The sequence below is a fragment of the Phalacrocorax carbo genome, chromosome 23 (assembly GCF_963921805.1).
Source record: "Phalacrocorax carbo chromosome 23, bPhaCar2.1, whole genome shotgun sequence".
In the NCBI taxonomy this organism is placed as follows: Eukaryota; Metazoa; Chordata; class Aves; order Suliformes; family Phalacrocoracidae; genus Phalacrocorax; species Phalacrocorax carbo.
In genome coordinates this window covers 4,300,882-4,318,011 of record NC_087535.1, presented here as the reverse complement: position 1 = coordinate 4,318,011, position 17,130 = coordinate 4,300,882, and the positions used below count along the sequence as shown (strand labels likewise).

The 17,130-nt window shown below is 46.8% G+C and overlaps 2 protein-coding genes and 1 long non-coding RNA gene across 4 annotated transcripts in view; 2 read left to right on the top strand and 1 right to left on the bottom strand.

Moving 5' to 3' along the window:
- Window positions 1-11,728, top strand: part of USP49 (ubiquitin specific peptidase 49) — a 34,574-nt gene extending 22,846 nt beyond the window's left edge. Inside the window, exons 5-7 of one of the 2 annotated variants that reach the window (XM_064471846.1) lie at window positions 1,282-1,390; window positions 2,170-2,375; window positions 3,199-11,728. In XM_064471846.1, the coding sequence (XP_064327916.1) occupies window positions 1,282-1,390; window positions 2,170-2,375; window positions 3,199-3,389 (506 nt within the window). In that variant the 3' untranslated portion in view covers window positions 3,390-11,728. The remainder of the gene's footprint in view (window positions 1-1,281; window positions 1,391-2,169; window positions 2,376-3,198) is intronic. The other variant, XM_064471848.1, reaches the window with a different exon arrangement.
- A 4-nt stretch (window positions 11,729-11,732) lies between these two features.
- TOMM6 (translocase of outer mitochondrial membrane 6) lies at window positions 11,733-13,370 on the bottom strand. Its single transcript, XM_064471849.1, has 3 exons — window positions 13,215-13,370; window positions 13,023-13,124; window positions 11,733-12,059 (listed from the first exon to the last, which is right to left on the bottom strand). The coding sequence occupies exons 1-2, from the start codon at window positions 13,322-13,324 to the stop codon at window positions 13,028-13,030; spliced, it is 207 nt and encodes a 68-aa protein (XP_064327919.1). The 5' UTR covers window positions 13,325-13,370; the 3' UTR covers window positions 11,733-12,059; window positions 13,023-13,027.
- LOC135316867 (uncharacterized) lies at window positions 13,296-15,896 on the top strand. The gene is made up of 2 exons (XR_010376081.1): window positions 13,296-13,691; window positions 13,926-15,896. It is a non-coding gene; the product is annotated as an uncharacterized LOC135316867 (long non-coding RNA).
- The last annotated feature ends 1,234 nt before the right edge of the window (window positions 15,897-17,130 follow it).

Below are 17,130 nucleotides of genomic sequence, written 5' to 3'. Positions count from 1 at the left end.
ATGCGCCTGAAAATAATTTTAGCCTTGTGTATAATCATGCAGCTCAGCTACTCTGATAAGCTGGATTTGAAATTTTTTTCATGCAGGTATTTATGGCAAACGCTCATCCCCTTGGGAGGGAAATGCCAATAATTTGACTTACATTGCAACTAAGCAGCTGAAGTAGCACGTATTTTTAGAAATCTGTTCTCTATCAACTTGCAAATCTGTTACCAAACATCTTCACAAAGCGTTAGGAAATAATTGTTGACTAGATTTTCTTGAAACAAAGCCAAACAGAATTTGAACAGATTCTGATTCACAAATAACGTTCACAAAGTGTCAGTATGGATGGGTGCAGCTTCATCTTAACTCTGTTTTCTTTGATTCTTTGGAAAAGCCTGAATTTTAACAGTTACTTCAGAATTAAGTGGCTAAGGAAACATTAACCAGCTGAAAAAAAGTCAGGGAAAGGCAACCAGCCTGCGTCTAGGTGCCAAAAAACTATTGGGGATGCTGCTTGTCAGACGCGACGGAGGAGGAGCAACCCATCTGTTCTGAACTGGTGCAGTGAGGTGCAGAAATCTAATTAACAGGTACATTTCTTATTGGAAGCTCGGAAAGCCACCTGTCTTCTTCCTCATATAGTCGTACGTTCAGTGTCCTGGAAAGAGTAATCACTGGGAAGAGGAACCTTTTTCCTGCTTCTCCAGTTTTGCTTCAGAGGTTGTTTTCCGTTCTTGGGCAGGCAGAAACCCTGCGAGAGGTGGAACCTTGCTGGAAGCATTTTCCTCAGACTTGTATTAATATTCTTGAGCTAGTCAGCTTGCTACTACAAGCCTTATTCTAGTGGTATAAGAGGATCGAAGTAGCAGACAGAATACCATGTCAAATAGCGTTATTTGTATGCCGGTAGTTCACCTGTTGAAACTGCTACAGCCCTCGGCGTCTTTGGCACTAGCGCGCTCCCAGTATTTCTGGTGTATTTCTCAGAGCAAAATGTCAGCGTGAGCGGCTTGAAGGTGGTAACTGGTTGTGCGATTGTGAGCATCATAAAAGTGGAGAAGTTTAAGTATTTTTAAACGTGTGAGTTTTGATCCTAGAGAAGTTCCTGCTCTGTGAAGGAGTTCATAAGAAATGCTTGCCTGCACGTCCATCCTGAGCATATGTGAGCTGGACTACTGCTTCTGGAAGAAAAAGAGTTCAGAATGTGCTCTTTTCCCCTTCTGAAAATTGATTACATCCTAACAGTTTTTGCCTTGGTTTTTTCTTTTTTTTTTTTTTTTTTTTTTTTTTTGGAAGGCAAACGGCGAAAGTCTTCTCCAAAACCTCTTGTTCTGAGTGAAGCTAAAAAGCAGTTAATGATCTACAGACTACCTCAGGTCCTCCGACTGCACCTTAAACGATTCAGGTGAGTGGGCCACACTGCACGGGGTCAGGCAAGCGACTTGCCTCTCTCTTTTTGGAAAGAAGTGGTAAGTGTGGGCCCATAACCTCTCTCGCATTCTGGGAAATACACGTGTATCAACATTTTACCCGAACCAGGTGTGTGAGACCCTCTGAGTGCTGCTTAGGACACAATCGGTAGCCTGTTGGTAGCATGTTTTCTACTAAACACACAATGTAATGTTTTGTAAATATAAATAGTGATTTCCTTGAATTGTACTCAGCGGTGTTTGAGTTTGCAGGCAACTTGAAAGGGTGGCTGAGGGATGGATGAACTGCTCAGCTGAGTGAAAGATTTGTTGAAGATGGAAGCCAGCGATAGTTAAATGCCAATATTATGTATTTACCTGTAGAATAAAATACAGCGAAGTTCAAAACATTATGGAAAGTTTCTAACATGGTTAGCACAGGCCATTGAGGTGTGTGGTTTTTATATTTATATAACTGAGGTTTTTTAATGCTGTTTGACTGTCAGAGCAGCTGTTTGGCAGTTGCAAATCTCTACAATATCCTTACTAGAACAAATGGGCATCAATGTCAGAATGAGCTGTGTGCAAAAGATGACTGTAGTAGATGCTGAAGTGACAACAGAAGTTAAAAATGATACGACGCCTACTTGACCCTAGCACAGAAAGCTCCTCGGAGTTGTGTAGCAGTGGCTGCTTTTGTGTGCATCTCCCTGCAGCCCTGTACCACTGCGGAAGCAGGATCCCGAGTCTTTGATTCATGCCCTTGTGTTTGCAGGTGGTCTGAACGTAATCACCGTGAGAAGATTGGGGTCCATGTCCTCTTTGACCAGGTATTAAACATGGAACCTTACTGCTGCAGGGACTCTCTCTCCTCTCTTGACAAAGAGACCTTTGTCTATGACCTCTCCGCTGTGGTGATGCATCACGGGAAAGGGTTTGGCTCAGGACACTACACAGCATATTGCTACAACACAGAGGGAGGTGCGTGTGCCTTATTGCGGGGAAACAGATTCAAAAAACTCATGTGTTATTCCATGGACATAGTGTGTTGTAAAGCTTTATGGTCAAAGCTGTTTGGAATCAAGTTTCCTGACATTCGGTAGTTTGTTTCCCAGAATGTATTGCTAGTAGCATGAGGTGGGTTTTTTCTTGTTTTTTTTCTTCTTTTTCCTTTTTTTTTTCTTTTTTTTTAAAGTTTTTTTTTAAATTTTTGCATAAAGCCACAGATTGCTGCTCTTTGCTTTGCGGCCCTTCGGGATGCCTTTTATTGCTTGCTGTTAACAGCATGAATGCTTCATTTTCTCATGCGATGTAACTCCATGGAGCTGCTCCAGCTGGGTGTCTTTTCTCAGTGTCCTTGGGATGATGAGATAAACAGAAAGTGTTTTGAAACCGGACAGGAACTATTCATGAATAACATCCGCAGGGTTTTTGTGAATTTCCATCAGTCTCTTTCTGCAGCTGAATTAGTATTGACTCTGGCTTCTGACTTGTGGAGAAAGAGGTACAAATTGGCTGTCTCCAGGGGATTTTTCTTTTCCTAATAGAGTTTTTGGGCTATAATATGCAATTGGTTAAATTATCATTTGGTATTTTTAAGCTCTTTTAACAACACAGAGACGATCAAAATGTTTTCCAGATTAGAAACTGCTTTTCAAAGCATCTGTAGAGAAAATGATAGGCATGCCTTTTCTCCTACGCTGCCCTTTTTCTCTGTGGATGTTTCCTATGACCAGTTCCAAAATGCATTCAGAAGGAATTATGTTTCCTGTACTGATGCCCTCTTTCTCACTTTGATTCCTAGGTTTTTGGGTCCACTGCAATGACTCCAAACTGAATGTATGTAGCGTGGAGGAGGTGTGCAAAACCCAGGCCTACATTCTTTTTTACACTCAAAGAACAGTGCAGGACAAAGCAAGAATCTCAGAAAAACAACTCCAAGCTCAGGTGCCATCCAAAAATAGCGATAAGGACCGAAGACTGACATTCCCGTGATGGGGAGCTCTGTAACTCAATCAGCAGTCTCAGTTTGGGTTTTTGTTCGGGTTTTTTGTTTTTGTTTTTTATTAAAACCATTGGCGTCACATCTTTCCTCTTTGTAGGAAAAAAAAAGGCTCGCTGCAGGAAGAGAATCAGATCATGACGTTTGCCGCCCAGGGTCTGGAAAAGCATATGGAGCTGTGCAATTCTGACGCATAAGATTGTAGTCAGAATCTCATTTTTAAAGCATCTTGTTGTTAAATTATGCTCACAAAACAAAATGAGAAAGCTTGATGCTGTATATCATTCATCTCATATCAAAAAGGAATTCTGTAAGGCGTGTAACAAATGAGCAAAACCAGGAAATAGAAGCATTCAACTGGCTTCAAAAACCTTCAGTACCTAGTAATGCTGATAAAACTCCAGAAGGAACAGGTATAGTACCCTCCCCTTTAATCACCATTCACGTTTCCAGGGTTTGAATCACACAGTCACCCAGGCATTTATTTAGCCAGTTGTTGGATAGGTGGAGTTGCCTGCCCTGAGAGCCGTTCTTGCTGGAGAAATGTTTAACATTCTTCTACCAGAGAAAATATTCCCCCAGGCCTCAGCTATCTCTGTGATATCAATTTCTTTGCCATCGGTTGAGGGCAAACCTGCGGCTGGCAAGCTTTGTCAACAGCTGTTTTTCTCAGCATTACTGGGGCTGTGTGCACACTTGATGGCTTATTCTCTGGGCTGAACTGAATTGGCAGCTAAATCCACTAGGAATGTGGTTTTTAAACACAAAACAGAACTGTTGTAAAAACACAAAACCCTGTAATAATACAGGAATGCACCTGTGTGTCATATCTGTTTACAGTGGCAGCAAAAACAAAGCCTGTGCTACAGGCTTCTGCTGGCATAACTTTGTCATCAGGATTATAAAGAAGTCTAAGCCCTGGCTTGCACAGCTGTGACAGCAGAAGCGTGGAGGCATCTTACACTGGCAAACTAGCACTTTTACAAGTGTGGCTTGTTTTCCTCAGGGGAGCGGGGTGGTGGTAGTACCACGAGGGTGGGAGACAGAGCTAGCTTCTGTTATTGCTTCTGTAATGGAAATACTCATTAATTGTGGTTGTCACACGAGGCCCAGACTAACCGCAGGCGGTGAGGTTGCACAGGTGTAGTGCGCAGAATTCACCTGTGAAGTCTTTATTTCTGCTGGGACATGAAGGGACAGAATGTAGTTAAATCTCAAATTCCATACTGAGTCTGAAAGGTTATAAAAATGTCTGTATCTGTAATCATCTTGATTTTAGAATTCTGTGAGAAACACAGGGCCTTAGTTGACTATTTATGGTCACTTCTCCGCCTACAGTTGCACCTCAGGTGTTTTTATAATTTGGGGTTTGGCTGTTCACGTTTCATGTTTTAATCAAATCTGAATATGTAACTGCAAAGACATACGATGTCCTTCAATCTTGAGGGTTTGGGTTTTTTTTTTTAAGTGGTTAAAGGTGAAGTAATCTAAAATATTAGGTCCTTCAAAACAACTGGTTCCATTTTCGGGCAGAGAAGTTCTGAAAGCGTGTTCCTCTTCCTCCCTCTTCTCCTCTTATTGTCAGCATTTGCCCCGCAGACACACACTGACAATCCTGCGTTGTTGTTGCAGGGGGTGAGGAGGTAAGCTTCCCAAATACTAGTCCTCTCTTTTTTCACTGCCGCTACTGTGACTTTTAATCTCCTGTCCTATGGGCAAATTGGTCTCTCTCACTTCGGCTGCCGTTAATCGCTTCAGCAAACAAGAAACTTCTATTTTGTTGGACCGAGGTCTCCTCTGCCCTTAAAGGTTCCCATTTCTTGTATGTCTGAGCAACATGCTGGTTTCTGAGCCTACAAAACCTGTCTTTTTGACAATTGGGTGTAACTTTGAGATCATATGCTGTTGTTTTTTTGGACGTAAGACGGTTCAGAACAGTCCTATGGGAACTGATTAAAAAGTTTTAGGTTTGGTTCCTAAATGTAGCAGGGTCTGGAAGGATTTCTTTCTGCTGACAGCAGGGGAAGCAGAGTTAACTTCAGCACAGGTAGAAGCTGACATTCCTGAAAGAATCAAAATCAAGCTTTTGAGATTATCAGATAAATGATGGATTCTTTTTAGAGTAAAACTTATGCTCTGTGAAGACTCTGTGTCTCAAAAGGAAAATTAAAGGAAAAATAGTGCTTAACATTGCCTTTTTAATCTAAGAGGTGGAAAGGAGAACATATTTTTCTCATGCATCTGTCCTTCTAGGCCTGTCCAGCCTTTAAGAGGATTATACTCTCCTAAGTGACAGTCGTGGTTTACTATGGTGCATTCACTTTCTGAGTCCCCTAGCCATGCTGGCCCTGTTTATATAAAAATTCAATAGAAAGGCAAACCGTAACGCAGCATTAGTTGTTTCTGCAGTGAGCCGAGACTCTTCGCTCTGAACACTCATCTTTTGACTGAGTGTTTTCATTAATATATGAATTCAGGTGGTAATACGGTTGTCACGCAAATCGAGTGGGTTGCAGAGGGGAGTGGGGAGCTGGGAGCCTACCTGTAGCCATTGCGGCATCTGGTTGCCCGAGCAGATTTTGTAGCTTTTACTGGTGACATCTTTTGACATCAGTGGCCTCTCCATGTGACGTTAGCCTAGTTGTGCTGAGATGTGGAGATACTGCAGTCAGAAAAACGATTGCCCTGATAGGGAAAGAATGAATTATACTTCAAAGTAAAAAAACTTGCTTTTTCCAACACTGTGAGGTTTCTGTAATATTTAGCTTTTATTTGGAAGCGATAGCGTATAGCATTTTTTATGCTGTTTGGTTTATATTTGTCTACTGCAGGCTTCTTTATATGAGCATAGCCCAGTGCTCCCTCCATGGTGGACACTGTTTTATAGTGTCCTGTTTGCCAGAAATTCTGATTGGAAGTTACCTCTCTGCATCAGTAAGATCAAAATACTACTTGCAGTGACAGTGAAGCCCGCTTAAGCGCATGCCTGACAAAGGGTATCTGTAAAGCAAATTTTGCCCCTCCTTTAATGGTGTGGCTTCAAACCCTGCTAACATGCTGATGCGTATTGAGAATAATTACAGGTTTGGGCTCTGCTTTTGCAAATACACAGGCAGGTGATGTGACTGAACTCGTGCGCAGAGTTCAGCGGTCATAGTCGTGAGTTGCAAGCTCAGTGGCTGCAACATAAAAGCCATTATTTTGGTACACCTGGCAGCAGAATTGGTTTCTCTGTGTGCTGGGATTCCTGTCTTGTAGCAAGGAGTCAGTTGCCTTGAGGGATGCTCAGAGCAAGCGTGAGGTTCTCTGCACCTTGCAGGTTCTTATCTGAAGGCATCGGAAGGCACTGCATGCTGGCAGAGCGTCAGCCGCGTGAGTGTGCAGCCTTTGGGACAGAACTGTTCCCAGCACATCCTTATGCGTGCAACTTCTAAATAGATCAGCGTTCCTTAATTTTTCATTTTTAAAATGAAGAATCTTAATGTATTCATGGCCAGGTATGATACAGCATCTGCTGCAGTTGTTGGAAAACACTTTATTTTAGCTAACTTTATTCCACCAGCAAGTCAATTACATAAATTTGCCTTTATGCTATCACTTTACTGTCCGCGTTCCCAAGTTAAACTATGCATGCTGCAAAAACAGTTTCTCTGCAAAGCACTGAAAAGCCAATTTTTTTCCCCCATTAATTCTGACCAGAACAGTTCTCTGGTCTGGCTTTGAAGTTGTTAATGTGAGGCAGCAAATGGAATAATGCGTATTAAATGCTTGACGTCAAACTTTTCTGAGTGACAGTACCACCCCCACTTACTTAGGGACTTCCAAATGGTTTTTGAGTGTAAGAATAGAATTGGAAATGGTAAAAGCATTCAGTGTGTCCTATGGACTCGCTATCGGGAGGGGTTTTTGCTTTTAGAAGGCAAGGCTTCTAGCATAAAAATTGTCATGGTGGTAATATAGAAACTCTTTTATTGATTGTAACATCCCCAGGCCTGAATATGCTTAATTGCATCCCATTGAGAGAAACTAATGAAACTTCTGGCTCTTGCCAGATTACCCCGGGATGAGCTCCAGCGGAAGAAAATGGTGTTGCAGAATGAGAACTACGTAAGCAAGAGACAAGGAGATTTGTTTTACCTGCCAATACAGTTTTGTGAACTAATTTTGTAAGATTCCTTAGATCTGGTGCCTTGTATCCAATAACATTTTGCATGGGACAGAAACGTTGAGAAATAAGTCATGAATTCCCCCCTCCTGACTGAAGAAGCAGATTTGTGTATTCTCTCACTGACATTTTTGCATTTCATAGCTGTATGTGAATTAAGTTTACCAGCAAGCTCAGAAGCTAGTATTTCAGCATTACATGTTTGAAATCTCTGTATTTGTAATAACTCAAATAACAGCTTGTTCAAAGACAGATTAGATTTGGCTTCTTAGATTTTCTTATGTCATCCAGGCCCTCCCAGTCAGGTCAGTAAGTTGACATCTGTCAGAGCATGTAGCACAGAGCAAGGATTAAAACCTCCAGTGGGGTTTTTGGTGGGGTAGCTGTAGGTTTGGGAAACACTTTCTGGTACAAACCTAATGACAATTGCTGGTTTAGAAAAGAACAAAATACGGTTCCCATTGTCAGGGCAGCGTTTGCCCAGGTTTCTTCTTAGTGGCCTAGCAAATACTTCCACACGTGAGCAAAAGGATTCAGTGGCAATGCGTGCATAAATTTAATATGCAATAGAGTTGCATAAGGTGGCCGAGTGTCCCTTCTTGCAAGTAAAGAGTAAAATCCAAGCTCCAGCTCTGAACACTGCCTTTTTGTGTGCCTCTGATCCCTTCAGCAGGTTTGAGATTCGATTGGATGGACTTAGGTTGAGAATTGATTGCCTGTGGGAATATTAAACCGCAATTCAGTGGGTTTTTTGCCATCTATTACATTAATATTGATACCCGTTTACTGCAGATGGAAATGTGAAGCATTCTAGCAATTCTAAATTTGTAAGCCCCTGCTTAATTGATCAGAAGTTAGTTACCTGCACCAACTAGTGATTACTTGTCCGAGTTGATTTTAGGGGTATGCCTTAAGGCTGTTCCTTCTGTTGTACTGATCTATATTTTGCGTGTATGGGCTCTGCTTGCTTAAACGATACTGGGCCAAAATATTTTCAAAAGAGTTCTTAAGTCTTAAAAATGAGCTTTGCAATGTACACCTCCAAAGGGCAGGGGGTAGAGGAGGAAGGGGAAAAAAAAGACCAGCCCGATGGGCCCGTGACTGACTTTAACCACCATTAACTGTTTGTTGTTCTGAAGCTTGTGCACGGTACAGAATGCATTGCGGTTACAGCAAAGTGCTGCACCCTTCGGGCTCTTCTTCAACGGCCGTACTACTGATTTTGTGCAGGCTGGGGGTAGGGAAGGAGTTGGGATGAATGGAACAACCAGTAAAAAGAAAGCCAATCCAACCACAGCAATGACTGCTCTAAGTTTAGGAAAGACAGGAAGCATCTGATAAGGGGACCTTGCGTCTTGCAAGGTTGCGTGTTTTGCAGGCAGAGACGTTCACCAAGCCCAAACACAGTCTCATTAGCAGCAAGCTCCTACTGTTTTGCGGCACAGACTTTCTCTGGTCAGTAGGCTCATATGGGCGAAACAAATGGTGCTTTTCCATTAGATATTACAGTTCTTAAGGAACAGTGTCCCAAATTCACAAGTTTTAGAAAGGAGCTACCTACTGAAAGCCCGCAACATCACTGTAAATGCTTTGCATAACAGGAGGCGAGAAAGGAGATGATACAGTTGATGATTTTACCTAATTTGATTCGTAATTTTTGGTTTTGATAACATCCTTCCAATAGAGGTGGCAGGTGGTGAATTTGTTTGGTTTTTTTCCCATGCTGAAGTGCTGTGCCATGGACTTGTCAAACTAGGACTTGGTGGAATCTGGAGTGAAGCCCTCCTCTTGTTTCTGTTCCTGCTTTACAGCCGCTTTCTGTGAGAGCGTGTCTGTGTGGGAACGTGGGGCTTCTCGGTGTTGCTCCTGCTAAAGAGGAACAACCACATCCCTTCAACGTGGGCAGGGTTAAGTGTAAAGTACTTAGGCTAGCCTTATTTCCTTAGCTAACCGTATCTGTACCATGGGGATAATTTGTACTGCTACAACTGCATTAGTACGAATGTGTGCGGCGTTGGTGGCTAGGCAAGGTTACGATAGCAGGGCCAGGCTAGAGCTTTGCACGTGAATAGTGTCACCGCAAGCTCCTGGAGCACCGCTGGATGGAATCGGTAGCCGAGAAATTAGGATAACCCCTGTCAGGCTCCTCCTCTTTCACACAGCGCAGTGTTTGGCTGCCTAACTAACTCCACACCTCTGATTTAGGAACAGTGTTTTCATAGCAAGTGTCATCTTCACTCTCCTTACGTTAATTAAATGACGTAAGTAGGCCTGGCCCTTAAGGCTATTTCCTACTGCTACAAGAAGAACCACATATTTCCATGTGAAAACCAAGTTTCTGCCTAGTTTATCAGATGTGCCAACTACAGTAACTTACCACTGGCAACCTGGAGCCCACACAAAAGAGAACTAGATCCTGTTTTCCCCTGTTTAACTTCAGCTTTGGTTAAGCAATCGCAAACTCTTCAAGCCACAGCCTTCTATACATCTAATGAGCAGTTTACAGGACAGGAACAAATGGATATGTTTGTTTCCAGTAGGATTTTTTTTTACAGGTCTGCCTTTCCATAAAACAAACTTAAACGCAGCTTAGAAACGTCAAACGGCTTCTCCAAGGAGCGCTGCCCACACGAGCTCCCTTAAGGTGCGATGGGCTTGGGCAGGATGCTGCCGTGCAGACCCTGCTTCTGCTAATGCCCTGGAAGCTTCACTCTTGACTTGAGTAAGGGCAGAATTAAAGCTAATCTTCAGCACTTTAAAAAAAATTAATCCCGCTCTAAGTTAAGGTTGCTGGAAGGGTGCTGTTGGCAGAGGCTGGAGAGAAGACGAGCAGTTTTCCCTCAATATGAGCTCTCCCGGCAGCCCGTGTGAAAACAGGAGTGAGATGCTGTTCCTGGGTGAGGAGCCAGGCTGCAGCTTGGGTGGGTTTCCCAATGTATTTTTTTTCAGTGACTTCTGTGGGGGTTTTAAGTCAGAACAGCCTCCAGTTTCTGCTTCAAGTTTCTGGTACGTACGTCACTAATGACTTAAGCTGATGTATGCCATGCTGTGCTCATGAATGAGACCGCCTGTGCTTCAAGGACACTCCCAGGCCCCAGCGACAGGAGAATCCCATTAATTACTGGCAATCTGTCCAGCTGTCTGGCGGCTCGGTGCAGGCGCACTAGAGGCACCGCTCCTAATCACAGGCGGGTTCGGCAGCTTTCATTTTAGTCAGGGTTCATTAAGACAACACCCAGTAAGTCACCTACGGCAGCCTTATGTACTTAACTGCACGAACTGCCCCCTGCCTGAACCCAGGCCTCGGGAGGGGATTAGTGTGTTCTAAATCAAAAACTAAGATTAACTATTAAATGACTTAATGTTCTAATTAATCCCCTTTCCCTGCAGAAACTGTTTCTGCATAACTTGGATTATCTGTACTTCAAAAGAAATTCATTTCTTTACAGGATGTTAAAATACCTGCTTTGAAAACAGGATTTTTAAGAATCTGTGTCGGTAGTGGAATGAATTTCTCTCTGGGGCAGGTGAGGGGGCAGTTCTCAGTCACAAAACGCAGAGGTAGCGCTACTTCAGAAGAATGTCTAATTAAAAACCCGTGCGGAACCGTCCAAAGAATCTGAAGCCATGTTGCAGTCCTACTGCCGTAACGCTCAGGGCTGGGAAGTTACTCTGCTCCACAAACGGCATCTCAGAGGAGCTTTCGTGTGACGTATGGGAGTAAATCACAGCCGCGGCTCCCACGTCAGCCTCGCGTGGTGCTTTCACTGTCCCCCGAACAGCTTCACCACCCACAGCTGCGCTTTAAAGTTGGTACTGGCAAGATGCAGCCTCAGTCCAGGGCACTAAAACGCTATGCAACACCACATGGCTGCTGCTTCCCACACAGTCATCGTTCCTTTACAGTCATCCCAGCTTTATCTCATCCGGACATCACCCAGGAAACCTGCTGGGGGTTAGAGTTTACCTAGGGCTTGTCACGGTTTTGTTTTCCCTTTGAATGAGTAGCTGATGGGTCCTGCTTACAGCCCACGACTGGGCTCGTTCCTTTGTCTTTTGGGTGTGAAATATAAATCATGTTTTTATGATTTCTTTTGTAAATCTTTACTCTTTTTACACCTTGTTTTTTGTAAGCTGAAGTTTCTTATTAAAACAAATGAAATTCCAGGGGTTATGTCATTATTCTACATACTTTAATAAACGGCTAGGCGGGGGTACAGAAGAAAATTCCGCACACAATGGCTTTGCATCCTTAAGAAAACCATTCTCACTGCGCCTTGCAGAATTAATTGAAAATAGATTCTCCCTCTTGCACTTAAAAGCTTCCCCCCCCCCTTGTCACAGCTTGGAGCACGATGGCTTTGAAGTGTGAGCAGCGGCTCTCCAGAGGAGAACAGAACGTACTCCCGTGAACAGATCGGAGCTTGTAACGGCGAAACACATCTCTTCTGGTCCTGGCATGCAGGGGCGAGCTCTCCCTTGCAGCTCTACTTCTTTCCTGTGTCGGCAATTAAGGAGAGTTAGACAAGGTTGGGTCAAGCCTAGTCTACTGGTGTGTGGCAATTTAAGACAGCTCTCCTATGAGCTGGACTGCTTTAGGCTTTAGCCTTCCTGGTGCTAGGCTCTGCTCAGGGCTCAGTGCCTCTCGTACCTCGTCATTTGGTCACCTCGCACAGTGACGTTTTCCAAAAAAGTGGGTTCATTTCCCCAGGTGTGCAAAACGCTGACCTCCACGCAGAGCGGGGCTATTTTATTGGTTTCATTTTCGTGCAAAGGTGGGTGCTCGGTGGTAACTCCACACAGCTAGCGCCCCGCACCGAGACACTCGAGGTATTTATAGTTAAATGTGTCAGTAACAATGAATATTCACCACCCCCACCCCCAGCTAGTAATAGTTTAGTTTCTTTCTCGTTTCACCATAAAGGTCTTTATACCTCCCTTAAATTTCCCACGTGTGCTCAGAGAATGAGGGGCTTATTTCAGTAGGGGGGTTTCTGGCCTGTGGGTGTGATTTTTAGTATTGTAATGAGGATAGTTCACCTAAAGGACACTTAGCTTTAGTTCTTATTGACATCCCAATCACTTGTCCTCTTTGACTATATACTTTAAAGCCCAGCTTTCGGTGTCTTCCGAGGCAGGATGTTGCCTTTTATCAGTCCCTCAGTTCTTTTTCATGGATAGAGTTGTAAAAAAAGTGCTTCCCTGTCTCTCAGCTCCCTCCTCTGGCCGCCAAGCTCTTTCGCCAGGCTCACGTGGGTCATGGGTATTAGCAGAAAACCCCATTTTCTTCAGGATATGAACGTCACGGCGGCGGGGGGGGACCCTGGCAGGCGCTGGGGGGCTCTGCCGGGGGGGCGCACACCCGCCGCCGCCGGGTCACCCATCGCTGGGAACGAGTTCTGCAGACACGAGCAGCAGCTCCCGGTCGGCCGAAGACCCCCGCGGCCCCCCGAGGACTCACCGCCGCTACGGGACGGGCTGCGGGGCCATCAGGTCGATGTCGGTCAGGTTCCGGGCGACCCAGACTCCGGCGGCGAAGAGTCCCAGGTTCACCAGCAGGTTCCTGAAGGAGAAGCCGGTTACCGGTAACGTTGGACCCGCTCCCGCCCCTCCGCCCCCGCCCGCCCCTCACACCCGCAACCCGCTCACCGACCTTCGGAAGTCGTTCCGGTCGGTGGCGAAGCGATAAGCGCTCCGCAGCCACCCGCCCAGCCCCTGCGGCGCGGCCCCCGACCCTGCCGCCGCCGCCGCCGCCGCCGCCATGCCGCCACCTCGCCCCTCCGTGCGCGGCGCAACGCGATGCCGTCACTTCCGGAGCGGCGGCGGCGGGGCGGCGCGTGCAGTGACCCGGTGCAAGCAGCGCGGCGCCGGCCCCCCCCCCGCCTCGCCTCCCAGTGCAGCGACGTGCAGCGCGGCTCTGCACGAAGCCAAAAGGGGGCGTGGGGGGGGGGTGCCCCCCGGCGGCAGCCCCCCGGCGGCAGCTCCCCGGCGGCAGCCCGCGCCTTGCGCGCTGGCGCGGGGGTCCCCTCGGACACCCCTGCTCCGCACGGGTGGTTGTTAGCGGGTGCTGCCTGCCCGGGAGAAAGCCAAGGCAGCGCCGGCCTCGTTGCATCCCCCAGCGTACAGCCAGGTGAACCCCCGGGCTGAGCCGCAGACGGTGGGATCGGGGTTCCTGGGAGCCGGGTTTGCACAGCGGGGCGGAGGGGCAGCCCCTGTCGGGGGTTGGTGCTGCTGCTGCTGCCAGGGGGAGGTAAGGTACGGGGAAAGTGCATGGGAAGTGAGGGATGCCTGAAGCGCTGCGTGGGCCGTGACCCCGGCCGGGCCGCGGGCAGGTATCTCTCCTGCCTGACTGTGAGTTTTCCAGGTGCAGGTGTTGAATCCCAGAGGTGCGAGGGTTGTAACCCACGCCATTGCCCCCAAAGGACAGCGCTCCGCAGTAAGCACCGGCGGTACCTGTGGGCAGGACGGTGTTGCAGCGTTTGGAAAACTCTCCTGTTTCCTCTGCCCCTCCCTGCCTGTGCCTGAACCTTCGTTCTGTCCCTCGTTCCCAAATCCTCCCTTTCCCTTCAACTCCTCCTAGCTCTTCCACTCCGGTTTGCAGATCTTGAACTGCCCTTTCCCCACCGTGAGCCTGCTGCCGTCAGCCCCCAGCAGGGCCTGGCCTTTCCCTGGTCCGCTCCCCCGCTCCCAGCAAACCCCCTCTCAGCCTTTGCAGCTTCTTGGGGGAAAAAACAAATATCTGCCAGCCCAAGCATCACCACCTTCCCTGGGAGGTGCCCGTTTCCATCAGGAGGGGACTTCCCAACAGCAAAACTCACTTCATTAGTGCTGTTAAGCCTTGCACGTGTAGCTGCTGCCAGGGCACCCTGCACCAGCACTTACCTGGGCATCCATCACCTTTTCTCAGTGCCTTGTGCTGATCTCACTGTAATTGTGGCCATCCCTGCCTCAATTTGCACACTCTTTGACAGCAGTTTGTATATTACTGTGCCCATTTAGTTCCACACCAAACAATGGGGATGGAGCAGCAGGGGTTACCGTGATGGCCGGTTACTGGCAGGGCAGGGCATTTGCTGGGCCAGCTGGGACCGGATCGGTGCACTGAGATCGGGTCTCAAACCCACATGTTCTCCTGTGCCCGAGCTCTTGTGCCTGGAAAAGGAGCTTGTGGGACTGAGACCTGCTAAAGTAACATGGCCCCAGCAGAGGCATTCACTGCAGAGCCCCAAACCCAAAGGGTTTTGCACCTTTTGGGGTGTGCTGCGTGTTACCCAATGCTATGGGGACGGGCAGGTTCTTTTAAGGATCCTTTGTGGAACGAGAACTGGCCACAGGACTATAGTTATAATTAGAGCTTTATATAAAGATTTTGGCAGTCAGCATAGCTTTTCTTTACACAGAATATCTAGCAATTAGCAAAGATTTCTTATTACTCCTGTTTCCCTGCTCCCCGAGAGCTGGTTACCCTCCTCTGTGGGGACACCCAGGTCACCAAGCCAGGCTCGGCTAAGAAGACATGCACCAGCCAAGGAGCCATGGGCTTACGGAGCTGCTCGGCTCTCAACGGGGACGTACTGCGACACTGGCCATCCAGGCTGCTGCGGGGACCCGACCTTGGGACCCGACTAATGTCGAGGGTCTGCTGAAGAGACTCGATGAGACTGAGGTGAGGGGTGGAACTAGGTGAAGACTTGGTAGTCACCCTTTGCTTAATCCCCAGCCCCAGCTGTGCAGATGCTCACAATATGCCGCTGCCACTCCCTGCATTGCTTATGAGCTGCCAGAAAATTAGGCCTAAACTTATGTCAAGAGCCTACACAGTTTCTAACAAAACACCATGAGGGAAGTATTTAAACAGAATCAAGAAACTGTCGCCCACTCGCAGCTAAGCACTAATCACAAGCACAACTCGTGGTTGAGGGTCTAGTTGTGTTGCATGACCATTTTTGCTGGACTATGAGGCCTTCCTTCCTCTTTCCCCTCATTTATCTACCCAAACGGCCCCAGCTTGGCTCCAAGAGTCATAACAGAGTGTGCTGTGGCGATTAAGACTCTGGGTACAAAGATATGTAGGGACTAGGGGCTTCACACCAGCTCCAGCATGTAAAATCGGAGAATGGGAACAACTTGGTAGAGCTCCCTCTCAGCTCTCCTGAGACCCCCACCACCTTTGTCCTTGCCACAGACTGCTGGATGCTGGTTGTATCCCCCTTCCCCCGATCTCATGTATCTTGCTCTACCAATTTTTGCCTTACTATGTATCGAGCTTAATATATAGGTTAAAGCGACTTGCTTAAGGACAGTGAAAAATTTAATAAAATTGTGGTATATGTTATCTGCCTGGCGTCTCGTCAGTGAAGTGCATTAATAAACAGAATCCGTCATGCTGTGGGAATGGTGTACGACAGGAAAAATCGGCCTAGTAGGCAGGATCGTCACGGTAAACAGTGAATTTACCACCAGCGATTTGAAACTTGCGATTGGATGTAGTGAAGGTGTGAGCCTGGCTGCCGCCAGCCTCTCTAATATTTGAGGATTAGCTGGAACGCAAAGGGGTTCGCACCTTGCCAGACTGACTGCCCGACTTCTGGGCGGTGAAGTAGGGTAAAGGGATACCTCCCGGAAGCCATGCCTTTGAGCAACTTTTTGCAGAAGTTTAACTGTAAGCCCTCCATAGAGGGATTAGAGTGGGCAAAGTCTAATTGGAAAAATGAGGACAAAGTCGTGCAAAGGATAGAGCAGCTGCCCGAAGAACAAAGGAAAGGAAAAGGTAAAGGAGTAATATGCTGAGTCTTAGGTGCCTGTTTAATGTGTGCACAAGTGGAACAACACCAAGACCCCAGCCCCAGTTTTGAATCAGTTTATGAACTAATTTACAAAAATCTAAACGTTGAGATAGAGAAAACAAAATTATCTCCTATAACTGAAGAACTTAGGAAAAACAGAAATGTAAGGACTACCAGCAGGAAGCATGTGAGCAGAAGAGATATGCAATAGGGTTAGGAGCTACAAACGATGCCCTGCAGCAAGAACTGGAAGTAGTAAGAAAGGAAAGGGAAGAATACAAAACGACCTTAGCGGAAGCAGAGGCCCAAGAGAGATGCCTGCAGGAAAAACTAAACTTGTTAATATCAAAGGTCCCACTCACACATAATACTGCAAAAATATAAAAATTGATTGCGTGTTCTGATCCTGAAATGTGGGATGGTGCTATCTGGGACTCCGGCGAGGAGGAAGGTGAATCCCCCGAGGCTGCCCTCCGACCCATTGTCAAAATGGAGGTAGTGGCAGAGGCTGGAGCGGAGGGTCAGCTGGGAGCCGTAACCACCGCGGCCAGAACTGTCCCCTGGTCCCCCACTAAATTACAATAAAAATATTCTAGACAGCCCCAAGAATCAGAAATGGAATATGTTTGGAGGTTATATCTGTGATGGGGCGATCAGATCATGCTCAGCGATGCTGCAGCTAGTAGGTTCTGGGGCCCAGGAGTCTTCCTTAACTCCATACCAGCTCAGGGCAACCACTCGTTGACTGCCGTGTCACTTACTGGGCTGGGGGACTGGACCCCA